This window comes from Ambystoma mexicanum, chromosome 4q, assembly GCF_040938575.1.
Source record: "Ambystoma mexicanum isolate Mex_15411 chromosome 4q, UKY_AmexF1_1, whole genome shotgun sequence".
In the NCBI taxonomy this organism is placed as follows: Eukaryota; Metazoa; Chordata; class Amphibia; order Caudata; family Ambystomatidae; genus Ambystoma; species Ambystoma mexicanum.
The window spans coordinates 115,640,110-115,661,311 of NC_090928.1; the positions used below are offsets into that span (position 1 = coordinate 115,640,110).

The window sequence follows — 21,202 nt, forward strand, 5'->3', positions numbered from 1 at the left end:
CCCAAAACACACCAGAAAAATGCATCAAGCAGGTAATCTCACACCACACTCAGTTATAAAAAAAAAATACATATATACACATACATACATACACATAGTCACCTTTTGGTTTGCAGAAATGCATACAATTCACTTAAAAAACCTGAAAGGGAAGGTAGCTAATGATGCAGTAAGGAAAACCAGTTCACAAGAATAATATCCTAACGTTATAAGTACAATCCCTATGTTGATTGGGACCTTGTTCCCAAAAGCCACAGAAGCGTCTTCTCAGGAGAGGGGGCAAAGGTTGGAAAGGTTCTTGTGGTGGTGAAACATGTTCCAGATGACTTAATGTTACAGGTAAGTAAAAGTATGTTCTGATCCTTAAGAACAGCTTTTAGAACAAACCTTTAAAAAGATGTGGAATGGAATAAACCAAAGTTTGTTCTAAGGTTTATTATAGAGGAGATCGGGGCGGCTCGAAGTATTGAGTACATACCCCCCCTGGCACCTAATTTCCAAAAAGACTAGGCAGGTCGACTGGTAGTCGCTGGAGGTAGGCTTTCACGCTGTTGGATCCAATAGAGAAAGCCCAGGAGCTGCGGGCTGCAAGGCAGTTTCCGGTCGGGTCCAGTAGCTGAGTGCAATCCTTAATGATGAAGAAAGGCAGCAGGCGCATTGCAGGCCTCTTCAGGGCACTCTACAAGATGGAGGAAAGCTGATTTCCGGTGATGGTCACCGTACACGGGCAACAGCAGGTGTCTCTCCAGTCACGGTCGAAGACCTTTCAGGACAGGATCCTTTGATGAATCCGGTGGAAACATCACTGATCTCTGGGAGGTAACCTCCTCTCATGTGGCCAGGGGACGGCAGCCGCTGCCTGAGCCTGGCCTGGGAGGGTTGGGGGGGGGGGGCTAATACGAGGGAGGATCACATGAGAGGCGACAGCCTCCAGCGAGATGTTATGGCTCCATCGGGTGAGACATGGTGTCCCCCATTTTCTCTTGAGAATAACCTCACCATGTCTTATACCCCCATTGCTTATTGCCATGTTTCCTCCCCTTTTGCCATTAAAAAACAGGGAAACGCCTTTATTCAAGTCTGTTTGCAAGCCATACCTTTTTAAAAATGCTCTTTCAAATACTACAAGTCAATTGTTTACAATGGATCACTGTTCCCAGAATTCATGAAATTCTGAGACAAAGAAGAGTAGTGATCGAGCAATATGGAACAAGAGAAACTATGAACCTAGTGAGCGCTCTGGTGTTTCCCAGCACAAACCTGTGCCTGGGAAATTTAAGCAACACAAACAGAAAATTCTGCTGTGGTGACTGGCTAAAGAGTGTCACCTCTCTACAAGGAGCAGAGGGTAGAGGACCCAGAACCAGCGTGGTGGAGCCAGGCGGCTTACCACTGGAAGAAGGAACTGCTGAGCCAAGGGACGCTGCGAGGACAGCAGGAGCTGGTGAAGAACTCCTGGGCATTTGCAGAAGATGAAGGGCAGTATTCCGCCTACCAGAGCCGAGAGAACAGTAGGCGTGTTGAGTGGAAGTCGCAGAGGTGCGATGAGCAAAGAAAAGCAGACCGTGAGGGAGAAGCCGAAGAGAACCCTTTACAGGCCGTCCGCGAGATAAGAAACCAATGCCTACAGAAACCGGTGAGTCCTCCTGAGAGCAATAAGGACAAGGGGGCTTATCAGCGAAGATGCTGAGGGCAAATACATGAAAGTTTCTTACTTGAGAAGGAGCAGAGAAATGGATATCTAAAGAAAAGGAAACTTAATTTGCAAATAAACTCTTTGCTAATGTGCAATTGTACACAATGCCCATATGAAAAAAGAAGGAAAAAGATAATATATCAAGCCGATGATTTATTTATTTAATTCAATTTTGTCCTTGGAGTTAAGTTTGTAGTGTGGGGTCAGAATAGAAATGTGGACACAGGGCAGTTTTGGTTTTGACATCATAACATTGACAGAATATTCTATTGGGTTTGATTTGTTTAATAGCAGGGGAGAGTTAATACAACCCGGAGACCGAGTTTTAATCCCTACTGATTTGACCCTCATGCCACCACCTGGAACTTACGTAAGACTCACCTTTACATCAGGACTAGCCTGGAGATATGGTTGAAATGTCCTGGCAGGCATTGTACACGCGGACTATAGAGGTGACATAAAGGTTTTGATTGAAATCAGCGGGAATTAGGCATATCAAGAAGAGGCAGTTGAAAAGACAGCCCAGAGTTTCTCGAGAGAGAGAGAGAGTTCTTCCCTAAACCCAAAGAGATTAAAAACTCTAATACAACTGAAAGAGGAAGAAAAGGCTTTGGAGAGGCAGACATAGACTTCTCCTATACATCCGAGGCAGTTCCATAAAAAGTCCTTATGAGGGAGGTGGGGGCTGAAATTATCCCAGCTTTGGCGTTTGAACAAAGGAATGATCCCTTACTTGTAGAACCCTTCCTTCAGATGTTACCCGAGGAGGAGGGTAGAGAGAAATGGGGTCCATTATTTACTAAAATTTGGGTTACTATACAGAGGAGACATCGGTACTGATGGTACTTGTAGATCACAAATAGTGGTGTCCAGAAGTTTTTATTGGTTAGGTATTTATGCTGATGTGAAAAACATTATGCTCACTTGCGCTTTATGTCAAAGACCAGCTTCCAGATGCCCCATCCAGCCCTGTTACCACCTTTACTAGCCATTGATGTATCTTTCACGCATAGGCATGGACATAGTTGGGCCCCTTGAATCATCCAAACAATGGTAAATAATATACATTGGTAATAGTGGATTACGCAACGCGCTATCCTAAAGCATTCCTTTTATGCAATAATACGACCCAACAAATACTCAAAACATTTGATCCCCTATTTTTCACAAGTTGGGTTCCCGAAAGATATCCTAACGGACCAGGGGACTACCTTTATGAGCACATTAATGTCAGAAGTAAATTCTGCATATTAAAACATTGAGAACTTCCATTTATCACCCACAGACTGGTGGACTAGTGGAACGGTTTAATAAAACCTTAAAACATATTCTGAAAAAACTAGTTGAAGCTGACGGCAAGAACTGGGACGTTAGGACAACCATGGCCCTTTTTGCTGTCTGAAAAACCCCACACTCAACAGGATTTTCTTTTTTTTTTTTTTTTCCAACTTGAATTTTTATTAATTTTGGCATTGGATGTGAACATACAGGTGGGTACATATTATACTTTAGGAGCTATATCAAGAAATTGTTCCAGTCCACCTTAACAATATTTGACAACATTAACGTTCGATGTTCCAATAAAAGGAAAATGAAAGCCCTACCCCCGTCCCCGTACCTTCCCTCCCGGATCCCGAGTCTCCTTTATCCATGGCGTTGCTATGTTGAATCGTAGTGGGCTGCGTGACGTTCATCTTCAATATTCTCTAAATCATTGATCTCCTGTATGGTCTGTGACAGGCATGGGCTGTTGGCGTTGGATCGTTCAACGTTCCGCCAATGTAGGCGTGGGTTGAGTGCTGATTTAATTTCTACGTTGAGTCATCCGTAGCTGAGCGTGGCATATATTGTTCAGCAAAGTCGTACCAGGCTTCCTCACGTCGTGCGGCCTTGTCATGGAGTATTGCCGTTATTTTTTCCATTGTATAGATGTTCGTGGCGATTTGTATCCAGTCCTTATTTCCAGGTAAGCATGAAGATTTTCATTTTATCACGAGGGCTGGTCTCGCCGCGAGCAACAAGGGGGATACTAGGCCTTTTACCCTGATCAGTTCATCGTCGTCTTCAAGGCCAAAAAGAATCGGGAGGGGTGACCGTTTCCTCTCTATGCCATCCATCTGTTTGATCCATCCCAGAACTTCTTGCCAATAGATGCGGACCTTGGGGCAATTCCACCACATGTGCCAGTAGTCGGCAGTCATACCACATTGTCGCCAGCATCCGGGGCTGGAGTTCTGGAACATTTTGGACAGCCTGTATGGGTCGTACTGCCATCTATGGAGCAATTTTATAGGTGTAAGAACCGTGGAAGGGTCACCATTTTGATCGCGTTTAGGCGTCCCATCCAGGAGATTGTCAATGGTTTCCATTTCTTAAGATCCGCCTTGAGGGCTTCAAGATGCGAAGGGAAATTTGCTTCGTAGAGGTTATCGAGATGTCGCGTTAAGTTAATCCCGAAGTACCTCAGTGTTGGGCCGCCGATGATCAGCCCGAGTTGGATCATGGAGTTGTATCATGGAGTGGAAAAAGGATGGATTTGGCTTTGTTGATTTTGAAACCTCAGAGTGTGCTGTATTCCTCTATCAAATGGATCGCTCGTGGGATGGAAGACGTCGGGTTTGACACATGAAGCAGAATGTCATCCGCATACAAGGCAAGTTTATATTCTTTGCCATTCACCTGAATCCCTTCCACTGCAGAATCTGCTCGAAGCATTACGGCAAGAGGCTCCATGGACAGTGTGAAAAGTATTGCCGAGAGGGGGCAACCTTGCCTCGTACCTCTGCTGAGGGGGAACCAACGGGAGAATTGAGAGTTCACCGTGACCGACGCCCTTGGGGTTGTATAGATCGCCTTGATCCTTCGGCAGAGTGTGGGGCCCAGGCCTATTTTATTTTATCGTTTCCTCCAGGAAATGCCATTCGACTCTGTTGAGCGCCTTCTTGGCATCGATTGAGAATAACGCTGGCTTGTTCAACGATGTTTGGGCCTCGTGGATTAAGTGCAGGGTTTTCCGGGTGGAGTCCGCGCCTTGTCTGCCTAGGATGAAACCCACTTGGTCGTTGTGGATTATTGCGGGCATGTGCGACTCCAGTCTTGCAGTAAGGACTCTCGTGTAGAGTTTGGCATCGATATTTAGAAGGGATATTGGACGGTAGGAGGCACACAGCTTTGGGTCCTTACCCTCCTTGGGGATGACTGTTATCATTGCTTCAGAAAAGGATTCAGGCGCCACACCGGATTGAAGGACGATGTTAAATAGGTCAACCATGCATGGGAGAAGGGCATCTTTGAAAGTCTTATAGAACCCTGCTGTGTACCCATCATTCCCGGGGGCTTTCCCAGTTGGGAGTCTTTTGATTGCTTCTTCGATTTCTTCTCCTGTGATGGGGGCTTCCAAGGTATGTGCTTTGTCGGGCGGGAGACTGGGCAAAGGTATTTTGTTCATATACTCTGTTATCGCTTCTGTATGCGGAGCAGCGCGTGACCTGTATAGCTCCTTGTAGAAGTCGGCTAAGGCTTCCGGGACACTGAGGGGGATATGGTTCGCAGGAATGTCCATCTGTCTGGATCGTGGGGACCCACCTCTCCTGGCGTTGACCACAGAGTCTTGTGGCTAATAGGGTGCCTGCTTTGTCCCCATGTTCATAATGCTTCTGCTTCAGGCAGTGAAGCTTGCGCGCAATGCTACCGGCCTCCAGTTGTCGTAGTTCCTCCCTCTTGTTGTTGGCCTCCTTAATCTTTTGCTTTCTATCTTGGTCGGCTGTCTGTGCCATGCGATCAAGTCGGGTAATTTCGTTTCGGAGCCTATTTTCTATCAGTTGGCGCTCTTTTTTTTTTCGCTGCTCCCTCCTTAATAAGTAGACCTCTCCAGGTAGCCTTGCCAGCTTCCCAAACTGTGTTCATGGCAGTTTCACCCGTGTTGTTAAGCTCAAAGTATTGAGTGATGTCCTGTTCAAGTTGTTCCCGAAAAATTGGGTCCTTAAAGAGAGTCTTGTTGCAACGCCATTTAGAGCATCTTCGATTTGATCGAAGGTGACCGTGACCATGTCGTGGTCTGACCATGAGATCGGGCTTATGATGGCTTCAGTCATTGCCGTGACGAGGTCTGCGGTTAGGTATATATATATATAGTCTATCCTGGAAAAGGTTGCATGCAGTGCTGAGAAGAAAGTAAAGCCAGTTCGGGTGGGATTGTTATGTCTCCACGCATCGGTGAGACTGTAGGCATCCATCATATCTGTGGCCGATGGGCGTCCAACACCCGCCGAGGGGGGCATAGAGATGCGTCCTGATTGTCTATCCTGTTCCAGATCCATCCACGTGTTCAGATCACCTCCCAGTATTATCTCGCCCTCTGCTTTCGGGATTATCCTCTGCAGGAATCTAGCCTGTCCTGTATTGGGGGCATACACTGACACCAGGGTGATGACGGTGCCTTGTATCTTGCCTACTAGGACTAGTGCTCTGCCGCTGACGTCATCCATGACTTCAAGAGTTCAAATTGAAACACTTTGCTGACTAATATGCAGACTCCCGCTTTCTTCAGTGGGCCAGAGCCCCAGTATTTGGAGCCTAGCTTGGAATATAAAACCCTCCTCTCTTCTCCCTTGCTGTATCGGGTTTCTTGTAAAAAGAGTATATCTAGTTTGGCTCTCTTGAACTCTCTTGTTACTAGCGATCTTTTGGTGGGGGAGTTAAGTCCCTTAACGTTCAGCGTGCCAATTTTGAGTGTGCCCTGCCTGTCACTTGATTCGTTATATCGGTGGGACATTGATATGTTTGTAGAACGTCACGCTGTCCATTGCAGGAAATTGCCATGATGAAGGTAATGTAATAGCTGCCCCTACCGAGCGGAGGCTTCACGACTCGGTGTTCCCTCCCCTCGTTGCCCCCCAGGGTATTAAGCATCATACCCATTATCCCCACATCCCGTCGTTGACTCCTCATTATCTTCATGGGGGTCTGTGTCCCAGGTTGATGGCGTCTGATTTGGACCAGATGCATGCAGCCGGTCTACTGTCGGACCACCAGTGAGGGTCGTAGCTGCACGACCCCGATCGCGGCTATCATCTGTATAACTTCCTGAGCCCCCCCCCCCTTTTCAGCCTGTCCATTCTGTTCCCAACAGCATATTAACAAAACAATGACCACTGTTACCGTTAACTTGATGAATGCATCAATGCGTGTAGTTACAAGAGTCGACCCCACCAGTTGTTTGTCTCTGTGCTTCGGGTGGCTGTCACTTCACGTATATGAAAAGACCAAGTGACTATACAAAGTTCTGAAATACTGGTGTATGCTGGACAATGGTGTCAGGCCATGCTTTACCGCGATGGAGGACTACCCATTTCTATTTCATTTGTTGCTATCCGGTGTGTCATTGGGCCGTCTGTACTTTCTTGATCCCTTGACTTTTTTCCTTCTCGCACCTTGTGATCCCCATCTCGCTCTGTTCTGTGATGAGTCCTCTTGCATTTCCTCGCTTGGGGTGGTTCCAAGAATGTCTGCAATGGTGGATTTCTTCCTCAGAGCGGAGCGTTACCTTCCTTCTTCCATGCTCAAACGTGAGGGAGAAGGGGTGTCCCCATCTGTATCTGGTCCCTTGATTCTTAAGCCATTTCGTTAGGGGGCTACAGAGACGCCGCAAGGGTGAGCGAGGATAGGTCCTGAAAAATAGTTATCTGGGCTCCCCCCAGGGTGAGAGCGTCGCAGGACCTGGCCTTCGTGAGTATCCTGGCTCTATCTTGATATTTATGAAATTTGACAAGGACGGATCTTGGGCCACCCGGGGGACCCCCGGCTCTGTCTATTCTCTCTATTGTCGGTTCATCAATGTTCTCATTAGCTGCTAAAATTCTGATGAGGTCATGCACCGTTTGCTTGATATCTTCCACTGTTTCCCCCTCACGTTCCGGAATTCGGAACAATCGTAGGTTATTTCTCCTTTCCCTATTTTCCAAATCGTCAATTTTTAGACGAATTTCGTCCTCCCGCCTCTCTATGCTACGCATTCTGAGGTCCAGCTTGGTTTCTAGTGTGTCTATTGAGGCTTGATTATTTTCGACACCCTCCAGCCTCTCTCCGATTTTGTCCACTCTTTGAGTCTTATCAATTTTGTCGCCAAGATTCGTGCCCATGTTTCGAATTTCGCTTCGGAGGGTGGCGATGTCCCCCTTCGTGGCTGCCACTACCATCTCCAATGCTTCCCCTGACATTGTGGCGTTTATTCCCGGTTCCAAGTGTGGAGAGGCGTAGGCAAACCTGGCCAGCTTGCTTTGGATGTTCATATGATGCTTGTATATGAGGAGGCACACGCCCCTAAGATGGGGGCCTTACCCTCTGCACTGATGTAGTATGGAGGCCTCAAAGTGCGTAGTGGAACGTGGTTCCGGGGGTCCAGGATGCTGGGACCGCGGTGGTGGGAGGAGGCACACGCCCTGAGACCAGGGGCCGTACCCTCCGCTTGTGTTGTTTACGGACCTAAGGCCGGTGTAATATCTGGGGGCCAATCTCATTGATGAGTCCAAGAAAAGACTTAATGGAGGGGTGCCTGGATCACGTATCCGTGGCTGGGGCGACCGCCTTCGGGCCTTCAGTTCACTGTTTGGGGGCCTGCCGGGCCACGGTAGAGTGGGGGATGCTGGTGGAGGCCCCCCCGCGGGGAGGTCCCCGGGGAGGAGTGTCTTGAAGGGGCCTGGCGGTAGCTGACGCCGCTCCCGGCCTGCGGTGTGGGACAAGGCCCAGATCACTCTGCGTCCTGTCCTCAGCGGAGAGTGGGAGCGGGAAGCGGGGGGAGCTCTTCCCCCACGAGCGGGACCACGGGAAGCACTCCCGATGAAGGCGAGCCCCCGTCAGGGGGTTCGAGCTTGAGTAACGTTCTGAGGTGGGGGTTGGGAGGGGCACCTACCCACTCGGCTGCGCTGCTTCCTCTTCTGCGGCGCCAGCCTCCGCCACAGTCCAGGCGGGGAGACGGGGGATAGTGCATGGGTCTCCCCGTCGCGCACCAGTCAGCCTCCGTAGAATCCTCGGTGCAGGCGGGGAGATTCCAGCTGCTCTGGGGAACCGCGGCTAGGTCTGCATTCTACCCGCGCGGATGATGGGAGGGGCCGGTCACTCCAGGGCCCGCTTCCGTGCTGTCGAGTCTTTTCCTTCTTCGCGTGTGTTCGAGGAGGGGAGGCTCATGCCGCGGGTCTTTTCTTCCCCCTGGAGACACTGCTTTTAGCCAAAACTTCGCTCCGCGACGGAGGACCGGTTCACGGGGAGTGGGGGACCCAATATTCACGTGGGGGGGTCAAAAGTGGGGGCTCAGGTCACTTTTGTGGGCCCGTGTGTCAGAACTCACACGGAGGTGCTGCTCATCCGTGCGCCCCCTCGTGGTCAGTTTTTCTCAGTTTTTAACTGCTGTATCGCAGAACACCACGTGATGTCCTTGATGGGTTGCGAGAGACTTTGGAAGAGCAGGAGAAAGCTATTTTTGCCCCTTTCCCAAACAACCCAACGGTTAAAGGAACACATGGCCATGGTCCGGACGATAGTACAAGCCCATATAGTTATGGTCCAATAACATCAGAAAGGTTACCACAATAGGAAAGCTTTGCTTAAATACATTTCCATTGGACAAGAAATCCTTGTTCTCCTTCCATCATCAGAGAACAAAATGTTATCCAAATGGCATGGTCCCTATGAAGTAATAGAACCGAGAGGACCATATCGAGTATCTCAACCCACATTTATCATGATGTAAATCTAAAGACGTAGAGGGAACACCCTGTTGAAGATACCACTGTAGTATTGACTAGTCTGTTGTCTGATGAATCAAATCGTAACAGTTTGATTCTGTCCGATCTTCCTTTCGGTTTTGAGGCAGACTTGTTAGACCTCCTAGAACAATTCCCTGATGTCTTTAGAACTGAGCCAGGATGAGTTAAAGGCGTGTTTAATTATATTCGTACACCCCCAGGAAAGGTGGTCCATTTACAGCCTTAACAAATATCCCTGAATCTACAAAGAACATGATTATAGAACAGGTGGGAAACCTGCTCAGAGCCGACTTAATCAAACCGTCTGAGTACTTGTTGCCAAGCCAGATCCATCGTGGAGGTTCTGCATCGACTTCACGAAGGTCAATGAGGTCTACCAATTCGACAGTTACCCTATGCCAAGGATTGACGATCTGATTGCTCAACTGGGGTCCGTAGTTTTCCTCTACACAAGTGATCTGACCAAGTGATACTGTAGGTTCCGATTAATCCAGAGGACAGGAGAAAACTGCATTTTCCACCCCCATTGGGCTTTTCCAATGTAAGGTATTGCCCTTTGTGCTACACGGGGCTCCAGCCACCTTTCAGAGGTTCATGGACCAAGTCTTCCGTCCTTAGACATCCTTCTGTGGAGCATACATCAAAAATATCATCCACAGTAGGATGTGGAAAGAACATTTGCACCATTTGTATTTGGTCACTAGAGCATTGAGGGCTTACAGCAAATCCAAAGAAATGCCACTTGGCTCAATCAGCTGTCAAGTATCTTGAATTTCTTGTTGGCAATGGATTAGTTCAACCCCAGACTGAAAACGTAAAAGCAGTCATGGAAACACCAATACCAAGAAAAAAGAAAGACCTAAGAGCTTTTTTGGGCCTAATGGCTCTTTATCCCAAGTTATTCATCCATCACATTTGACTCCCTGATTAGCTCAAAAACATTGTACCCAGAAAGTAAAATGGACATAGGGAGACCAATTGTATTTTGATAAACTCGAGCACACACTGTGTAGTAAACCTGTGTTGAAAGTGGCAGACAGGGAGTTTGTTTTACAGACGGATGCTTCACACGTTTGGTTAATAGCAGTGCTGTCACAAGATCACGATGGTATTAAGCACCCTATTTTGTCCACTAGTAGAAAATGGTTTCCCAGGGAAAAGACCTATGCCACTATTGAATTGGAGGCCTTGGAAATAAAGTGGGCAATAACCTATCCGAAGTATTACCTTATGGGTAGAAAATATAGGTTAATGACAGACCATGCTCCATTGACCTGGAGGAGCCTTTACAAAGACACCAACGCTCGAATCATGCCCTGGTTGTTGGATTTACAGCCCTATTGTTTTATAGTGCAACACCTGAAAGGAAGAGAACAGGGTCATGTGGACTTCCTTACCCGTTTTCCAATAGGTGCTGCAAAAACCAGCGGCCTTAGGGGAAGGGTATGTGATGAATCCGATGGCATCATCACCGATCTCCCGGCAGTAATCTCCCCTCATGTGGCCAGGGGACAGCATCCACTGCCTGATCCTGACCCTGGGATTGGCAATATGAGGGAGGATCACATGGGAGGAGACGGCCTCCGGGGAGATGTCATGACTCCATCGGTTGAGACATAGTATCCCCCATTTTCCCTTGATCAATCTCCCTGTGTCTGAAACCCTTAAAGCATATTGCCATGTTTCCTCTCCTTTTCCCATAAAGAACAGGGAAACACCTTTAGTCAAGTCTATGAGCCAACCTGATGGAATCACCTTTTTCACCTCCCCTATCAGTCCGTCAGAAATGACTTGCCAGCAAAACCTTTTAAAAATGCTCATCCAAATTCTACAAGCCAATCATTTACAATGGACTAATGTTCCCAGAATTCACGAAATGCAAAGACGAAGAAGAGGAAGGATTGAGCACCATGGAACAAGAGAAACTGTGAACGTAGTGAACGCTCTAGTGTTCGCAGGCACACACCTGGGCCCGGGAAATGTGAGCAGCCTGAAGAGAAAATGGGGGATGAGGCCTCCAACCAGCACGTCCCAGACACAGCATGAACCACAACTAACCATACATTTACTTAAAACAAAATGGGATGTAAAGTGCCACGACGGCACCCCACTATAAGGTGATATGTGATAAACAACAAATGGTAGTGATGGTCGACAAAGTTCCCCCTTCATGGATGGCCATAGGATTTGATCAGTGCCCCGAAACAGATGAGCTGAGCAAAGTAAGCAAAGCAAGAAGGCTTTACTTAACTTCAAATGTCAGGAAAGGTTCAAATCAACAGCAAAATGCTGGCGGTACCATAGATGTTTGTGGTGGGAAATCCGCACAAAGAAAATCTTTTCCAACATCCATATTGAAGACAAATTCATCAAATCATCAAACTTCCATTGCAATGGCAAGGATATCCTAGGAATGGCATAAATGCAGGAAACATTACTGCGTAGTCGCTGGGTTTACAAATCACTGTCCAGTAAGGCACTGCTGGTTAGTGCGGAAGGTAAAGAGTGAGATATTGTTAGTGGATAATGACATTTGACATGGGTATTGATGCAATGTAATGCCACTAAATCTTTACTAGAGAACAGTTGTACTTGAATGAACCCTTTTACTTTGCCAATGTACTGCTTCCAGATAATGCAAAAGGCTTCGTTTTTTAAAAAAAATGGTCTTTTTATAAGTAGGCTTAGATGGACCCATTTAGCTCCAGCAGCCACACATATGATTGGATGGAGTTCCGAGTGCCACAGTGCATATACCATACCTTTTGTACAGTAAATGACCTCTTGATTGCCATTTGTATCTAACTGCATTTGTTTTCCAGGCACCATCCATTAAATTGCCTTCTTCAGTATTTGCCTCCGAGTTTGAGGAGAATGTGGGCATGTTAAATAAGGCTGCTCCAATATCAGGTACTCTATTACCTATATTTACTATTTCTTGAGTGATGTTTTGTGCCTTTTATTGTTCTATGACCTTCTAGTACATTGTGCCTGAGGGCCAGTGTCGTTATGCCTTAGCAGTCAATAGAAACCGTATTTCACATCAAAACTCTAATGGGAAATGTATTGTGACAGCACTATGTAAAGAAATTGAGTATGAAACTTAGTAAAAACCCTTGCATTGTTAGCTTGGTTGATGGTATCGCTTTATAATGTGTTCTAAAATGCCAGTGGTTTAGCAAAAATAAATAATACAGGAGTTTGTTGTAAAAGCCATAATGTCTTTTACTGAGCACTGATGCAGATTTCTGCAAAACTAAATTTACTGGAATTCTGCTAGAGGTCCTATGCAGGGTAAATGCAAATAACTGTCCACCCTTTTTTAACCCAGAGGATCTGTATTTGTATTGTGCAAGTCTATCACATGGGAGGTAGACTAATTAGTTTGTTTTAGTTCTTTGAGATAAAACGTGTGATTTCCTAGGTTGTGTTATGGTAAAGAAATAATGTGTGGGTAGATGCCTCACATCAATGTCACTCTATGCTGTGTGAGGACAGCATGAAGAAGGACACCGACAACAGATTCCAAATTTAAAACAACAAGCGTTATTAACTTAAATGTCAGGATGGAAGAAGGCCTAACTTGCCCTATGCTAAGGTGGGATTTCCCTACCTAAATAAAACTACGGAAAGTCTGAGTCAAAGAGTTCAACTTGGGAATCTGTCCAAACCCTATACTTGCCCTCAGAACTATAACTATACAATATGTATGGATGTCGGCAACCGAAAAGAAAACTGTTCAACACAAAGTTCCTAGCTTCTTCCAGCTCGCAGCTTCCTTTCCCCAAGTATAAAACAGTTCGACACAAAGTCTCAGAATTCCCTTTCTTGGATTTAGGATGCAATAGTCTTTTTCAGGTCTTGGGATTCCCTTCCTCAAATTCCAAGTAAAACAGTTCAAACAACCTTGAAATGAAAACCTTCTGGTTAGGACTCTCAGGGTTCCTTTCCCTAAGTTCCAAGTAACACAGTTCAAACATTCCAAAAAGGAGATACTTCTGGTTAGGACTCTGGACTCCCTTCCCCAAGTTCCAAGTTACCAAGTTCAAACAACCTTAAGATGAAAGGCTTCTGGTTAGGACTCGGGGTTCCCTTCCCCATGTTCCAAATCATAGTTCAAACGAGGGAAACACAAAATATCCTTTTCTCCACAGTTCAGTTATTTTGTTTTCAAATATTTGTTGATGAATTGTAGCTTTCGCATAGGTTGAAAATGGCACTGTAAACCAGGCTTCAGTATCGTTTGTTTGCATGTTCTTTTAAAGTCGTTTTAGATTTCAGCATTTTAATATATGATGGTTTGACTGGATTTAAACTTACTTTTCCCTTTTTTTTTTATTCCAACGGTTTTAATTCTGTTTAGTAGCAAGTTTAACTTCAGTTTGCTTATTCAATAATTAGCTCTTTTGCTTGTAGTTTATTTTCCCTTTATCTGTAGTTCAATAGTTGTTGGTTTCACTTTAATTGAAGAGTTCAATGCTCGGAGACCTTTGAAAATGTGTTTCTTGCAGCCCGCGGCTACTCCGATACAAAGTATTTCCCCATTGTTTGATAATTGACAAATGAAATGATGGTAGCCTTTCGAAAACATACTAATCCACCGCACGTGACCACTGCGATGCAAGGTATTCAGGAAATGCTCACTTCGCACACGAGCGCACCAGGTGTCTCAATCATCTGAAACTCACTGATTGCTTTAGGAGTTTATGCGGCAGCGCAATCTTTCTTTAGTGTTGGGACTCCGGATCCTGCCCCTCAGACACTCCTGGGGAGATCCTCCACCACAGGAGAATGAGCACGCTGAGTAGGAAATAAAGGGACAGCCTTCCTGCACGGCTACCTGCACACGTTCCAGTCTGCTCCCGGGAGACCCAGCTCACACGCCATGCCGTACGTTTCTCTGCTGCACGCACCGCCCTTCTGGTCCTTCTCCTGTCGTTCCCCTTCCCCACTGGGCAGGGCTCCCTTTATACACCTGCATATAGGCTGCAGGTGTGGATGATTTTTCAGCGTGCCTGACCACAATTAAAGGGACATGCCTGACCTTCCCTGCTCTTAGCAGGCATCTTCCTCGTCCCAGCCCTAGAGTGGTAAAAGAGCATATTCTTAATTGCTCTTAGTTGCCTCCTCTAATACTGTCAAGAATCAATTGTGGGGAAATGGGGAAATGGGGGCGGGGGGCTTACTTATAACAGCCCATGATGGTTGGGAAGGGGTGGGTTGATTGTCATTGGGGAAAGGGGGATACCATATCTCGCACAATGGAACCCCACTTTTTCTCACCTTCCTTTTTGGTCTTCGAGGCTTGTCTTTTCACCTGATGTTATTTTGATCAACGGGAATAGTATAACAATATCCCACAAAAGCTTCTGGGACTAGGGTTTCATCATGGAGTGGAAAGGGGAAATACTGCGTCTCACCTGAGGACATATCCTTCCCCAAGAACCCTCCACCCAGGTGATCCACCCTTGCTTCTCCACCACCAGGGTCAGGATCCAAAAGCGATGTCCTTTCCCTTGCCACCTGTGCAGAGGATACAAGGGGGAAAGGGATGCCCTCAGGTTTCTCACAGCTGCCAACGCTGCACAAGACTAAGTCTTTTGAAAATTATTTTCATTTTATGCCTGTTTAATGAGCGATTGTTGTCCTTGGTGGGGATTCATTCTGATTGCAGATAACCTGTTTTCGGTCATGGGAGCCTGAGGTGCTCAGGTGCTGTGTCCCAAGTTTATAAAATACCCTGTGTAAGCGCTCGACCCTTGTGGCACAAGGAGGGAACTCCAACTTAAATCCATTCACTACCCCTCCCTGAATGCACTGAAGTTGTAAGAATTATTTAAATGCATCTTCCTGAGAAGAAAACTAAAGGAATCTTTGAGATACTCCAGGACATTGGTCTTGTGACCCATAGTGTAGTTTGCAGACATTTGGGAGCTTTATCCTAAAAGACCTACTAGTTCAAGAGGATATCGGTAAACCCATAGAGAATATTTAGAGGTCAATGAGGAAGTAAAAAAGAAAACCAGGGGGTATGCATTGAAGGTGGTTGTCATGGGGGCACACTTCACTTTGTGACACCACCAAACTGCAAACAGATGGGATTGTGTTTGAACACTGTCACACATGGAATTACAGGATTCAGTTCCATACCTACTGGCATAAGAGACCTGGTCATCACTTTCTTAGAAAAAAAGATGTGTTTGCGCTATGCAAGGTCACACAGAAATGTTACTAAGATGCTCTGGAATCACTACTGACAAATATTTTAAAATGCTTGTCTGTAGCCCACTGACTTTTAAGCAGATGGAGGTTTTCGAAGTGCCATCACGAAAGAAAAGACATAGGAGCCCTTAACATGCTCGAACCTGGTGATGTACCAGGCCCTGAAGGCTTTTCTATCCCCATTTGTAGAACATTTTCCTTGGTGCTAATTAATATTCTACTTTGGAATTGGCCGTACTTTGTTAATCACATTGGTGACCAAATTGATGTTGGCTTACCTGTGTAAAGAATTAACTATCTGTGGCTCATACATGCCACTGTCTTAGCAGCACAACTAGAATGTATGCTGCTCTTTCCGACTTACCAGGATTAGTCCGCTATCAGGGTTGGACTGGGGCATAGAACTGCCTCGGGCACCAATAAAAAAGTGGCCCCTTTTGTGACCGACTTAGTACCCAAAGGGGAGTATTTTGATGTGAGGCAAATGCGCATTTTAAAGAATATTTATTCACTAATAGTGGTCAAAACTACTAGCCACATGGTGAAGTAACTTATCAAACTGGCCCACAGGTGCCAAAATTGTGGCCCACTTTGACCCAAAAAAACTGGGCCACACCAGCATTTTGTGTTTTGGTTCGGCTATGGGCCCATTGCCCTGTAGGCGAGTCCGAACCTGTCCTCTATATTCAACAGCGATAGGTCAGGCTTACAGCTCAGGGAGTCTTGATTCTTTTAAAAACACCAAGGCAAGCATTATGCTTTAATTCTACTCTTCAGCACATTCAGAACATAGCTTTTTTTTTTTTTTTTAAATCAATTTCTCTTTTTTTAAAAAAAAAACAAAACAGAATAACAAAAGTGAAATACACATTCCATCATGTGGATCTGGTAGTCTCTTAGTCCACTTCCTTTCCTCAGGACCCTATGAGTCACTTCCTGCCCCGGTCCTTTCCTTTTCTTTTGATGCCTTCCAACTGATATTGAGTAACAAACCCTTGAAACTGTCTATTGCTAACAAGCTGCAGCCAAACGGAACCATAACTGAACGCCAGATAATGATCCTGGAAACCAACAGCATAGATCCAATCCTCGACGCTGCACCACTGGGCCACTTCTGTTGCTCATCCTGCTTCCTTGTCTTCGCCTGCAAAACCAAAATACACATCAGGGAGGGGGAATAGGCAGCATGACATCATATACCACAGACGTCCAAAGAATGAAAATATGTAACCAAAATGGCCGCCATGGTTATGGAAGGCGGGGCTCTATACAGAGCCCCTCTTCTATGACCATGGCGGCTGGAAACGGGAAGCAGCTGCTGCTGCTGCTGCTGCGGCAGCTGCGGCGGGCTCTGCCACAATCGTATAAGTGGGGATGGGGAGGGAGGTTCGGATTATTTAAAAAAATAATAATTTAAAAAAATAATAATGAGGTTGGGGGCACATGGCAGCCTGCGGTGGGGAGCTAGCCTGCAGGTTCTGTGGTACGTGGGCTGAGCTTAAAAGTTTCAGCCCACAATCCGAGGAACCGGATTGGCTGCACTCCCCCAGCCCCGGCTGCTAATTCCATTTCAAGACCGGCGGTGAGCATTATGCTTGTTCAAAGCTGTGCACTACTGACACTGCCGCACTCGTTCTTGAAGTGAGATAGAACGTTTTAAATGTGGAAACATTTGACCAGTTGGCTGCTTTAAGAATATCCTGAAGGCTCACGCAAGAGCCAACGCCTTAGAGGCCATTGTGTCTCTTACAGAGTGGGTCCCAAAACTAGCTACGTCCACTCCAGTTCAAGACATCACTAATCGCACCCATCTAGCTATAGAGGCCACAGCCACCGCCCTAAACGGTTTCCTGCGCATAATAAGCAACTGAGATGCCCCCGCCCACGAAGGTCTAACCACACTCGTCCTGGCCTCATACTCCTTAATGCAGGGCGCTTCGCATAAATTGGGTTGCGCTCGGAAATACGGATAGGAGATGGCGGTGGAATTACTCTTGGTCCACCTGGCTACTGTAAGACACCCCTTCCGGGTCAAATGTCTTCCTGTCTACCTGTAGCACCTTCACTTCAGCTCCTCTCCTTCAAGACACACGATATAGCAACATGGCCAGCTTCACTGACAATTGACGATCCGACAGATCCATATTCCGTGGCCGTCTTATGAATAGCCTAAGCACTACAGACATCCTAGATGTGCGCTTTTTTAGGGAGTGGCGGCAAGTAGATCTTTACTCCCCGCACTAAACGCCCTACAGCGGGATGTTCCTTTATGCGCACCCCCTCCACAGGCTCATGCCAGGCGGAAATAGCGGATATGTAAATTCCTATTGTACGTAAAGCCCTGCCCCATCTTATAGGTTGCCTAAAAAATTCTGAAACTGTACTACAGGGGCAGAAACGGGATGAACACTGTGTTGAACAGACCATCGCTCCCATCTACCCCATGCAGCGTCATATCTCTGGGGGAAGGGGGAAGGCGGGGGGAACCCAGGACTGCTTGATAACTTCTGCAGTTGCTCCCGAAATGCTTGGCAGCTGCCATTGTCTCCCGACAGCCTGCATGCTAGCAATGGCAGACTCTTCATTCTCATCAGAGGATGACAATTCTAGCCGGTGGGGAATCTCCCGTGGAAAATCTGAGGAAAGTTCCAACAGAACCGGAAACCAGGCTTTTAATGTCCAGTGCAGTGCTACTATTACTACCTCTGCTTTCTCCCGGCAGACCTTCGCTAGGACCCTGGCCAACATCATGAAAGGAGGGAACGCAAAGTGCACTGCGCCCGCAGAGGCTCTAGGAATGCATCTGCTGCTAGAGCCTCTGCATCCAGTCTCCAGGTGAAAAACGTGTCTAACTTTGTGTTCAATCGAGATGCTAACAGGTCTGTGTCCAGCGGACCCTATAACGTCGCTATCCGAGCAAAAGTGCTCCTGTGAAGCATCCAGTCACTGTAGTCATTGAGAGAGCGCGAGTGCGCTCCTGGGAGATATTCTGCTGTCACTGAGATCTTATTGTCTAGGAAGAAATGACAAAAGTCTTTGGTCAGCTCCGCCAACATCCTGGACCTGGAACCTCCAAGGCGATTGATATATCTTACCGCCAAAATGTTGTCCATCCTGAGAAGGATGCAACATTGCGTTTTGTCCTTGGTAAATGTTTTCACCGTGAAGGAACCTGCTAATAACTCTGATATGCATGTCTAGTTCCGCCTGAGACCATCTGTCTCCTGTCTGTAGCGGACCACATCTTGTGCACCAGCCTACTCTGCCCCCATCTGATTCTGTGACCAGCTTTTTGAAGTCTTTGAATATCGCTCAGGCATTCCATGCCTCCATATTCTGGTGCCACCATTCTAACTCCAACCTTGTTAGGTAAGATGTATCAACCCCAGAACAATTTGCTTGGACTTGGTAATTATTATTCCTTGTCCCTAGGTGAGTGGGAATCTTTTTTCCCCCCTCTCACCTAGTCTTTTACTCTTTTTATGGGTGACCTTTTTATGTCTCTCCATTGTGTTTGGATTTATAGTTTCCTATAACTTTTGGGTTTTGGCTGGCTTGCCCCTTTGGGCTTCCCTTTTGTAAATTCTCTTTAATGTACTTGGGTGAACTACTGTTCCCAAGGGGTAAAGAGGGATGTTCATCCTCTTTACGTTTTATATAGTGAGCCAGCATACCCCAACTTATGTGGAGTGCTGGGGAGATATACTGTAACCCCTCTCTCACTTAACTGGTAACAATTGTGTTGTACCTGTTGGGTTGTGCTTTCCCTGAATTGATTCTGGGAACTTCTAAAATATTTTCACTAAGTTCATACTTATGCTTCAGTAGCTTAAGGCCTCTAGGTAGTATACAAGTTGTTACTCCCTCTGTACTGTATTCTAAAAAGTAACATTGGTGTGTAACTGTATCCATTCTTGACAGAAGAAAGCTATACATGTTGCAAGATAGACTTGTAACAGTGTTGGCCTAACTAAGTGTGTCTAAACTGAATAACTCTGTATATTGTGATCAATAGGGCGTACCACCCTCAAATTACTGATTGTATTCTCAAAGTATACCTAACCTGGTTTTACTACCCAAAAATAACTTAATGCCATTTTGAATATGTTGTAGGTTTAACTCGTCTTGACTGCTTATTGTAATCTAAATAAGGTTATACTTTGGTTTGTAATACCATAAGTACTGAGTTGGTTTCGACCTTTGTGTTTAGATGATATAGTACTTTCCCCAAGATTTATCTTGGCCTAATTGTATTTAAATAAACACTTTATTTTTACAATACATAGTGTTTTAGTTTTTCTTTTGGACCATATGTTTGATACAATTTCTTTGTTACTGATCTACAACCCACTCTCCCTCATATAAGTCTGACTGCTCTGTATACGCTACCAAATGTTCTTAGCTGGTACAGCTTTATACTAAGAGAGGAGTTTTGTATTGCCTCAGATAAGGTTTTATGAAGCCCTTAGTTGGACTTTAGAAAAACTGTCCTTAATAGACCTCCCTTGCAGGTCGAGCGGCACTAGCTGATGATGATCCACGCCCTTCTGCAGATGTCGGATTTTCAGCCGCTGGAGAGTCCTGTAGTGCATGGGGCACCAGATAATTGGCCTGGATTGAGGCCGCCAGAAGGCCCACAATTCTCGCTAAACTCAGATTGCGATGTATGCTCTTGCTAGAGCCGTATGCAATTCCTTCTTTATCGTTCTGTTTGGTTGCTGGAAGCTCTAACGTAGCCTTATTGCAAACCCCAGAAACTCTATGCGCTGCTTGGTGTACAGTCCGGACATTTCCTCATTGACTAGGAATTCTAGCGCTGTCAGGAGATGAGCCGCCTATTGCACTTGCTGTTGAAGTGTCTGTTTGCTGCTAAAATGAGGATGTCGTCCAATAAACTGACCCTCATTCCTCTCTTCCTCTTGGCCACTGCTATCGGTCTCATGACATTTGTGAATGCCCAGGGTGCCGAGGCCAATCCAAACAGAAGGCATTTGAATTGCCAAGTCTGCCCCTTCCATAGTAAGCTCAGGAAGGAGCAGTGCTCTGAAGAGGCTGGGATGTTCGGATAGGTCTTTCAAATCTAGCCTCACGAACCAGTCTCCCTTCCGGAGAATGTCTGTAGAGGTCGATACCCTTCATCTTGAAATGGCTGTAGAGCAGCCATCCATTAAATTCCTTTAAGATTATGACTGGCCTCACTTTCCCTTCGCGGTGCACCAGGAACATACTGCTGACAAACGCGTGGGTGGAGGGGATTTGTTGCTGTGCTCTATCACACCCTTTGCTACTAATAGCATGAGCTCCACTTCTAACAGTCAGCTCTCTCTGCCTGCAATCGCGCCCCACCCCTGGGGCACCCCTCCCCCCTTCTCTTTCGGTTCGCTGATAAACTCTAACCTGAAACCTGCAGTAGCCATGCATCACTGGAAAGCTTTTGCCAATCTGTAAAAAACAAAGCCGTCCTGCTCCTACTGGAGGCTAGGTCGCTAACGCTGTACTCACCTGCTTGCGCCCCTTGGCG

At 46.3% G+C, this 21,202-nt stretch overlaps 1 protein-coding gene across 1 annotated transcript in view; it reads left to right on the forward strand.

The window, feature by feature from the left end:
• The window catches only part of LTV1 (LTV1 ribosome biogenesis factor), a 224,806-nt gene that overhangs the window by 69,899 nt on the left and 133,705 nt on the right, over positions 1–21,202 (forward strand). Inside the window, exon 4 of the mRNA XM_069607617.1 lies at positions 12,282–12,369. Coding sequence (XP_069463718.1) covers positions 12,282–12,369 — 88 coding nt within the window. The remainder of the gene's footprint in view (positions 1–12,281; positions 12,370–21,202) is intronic.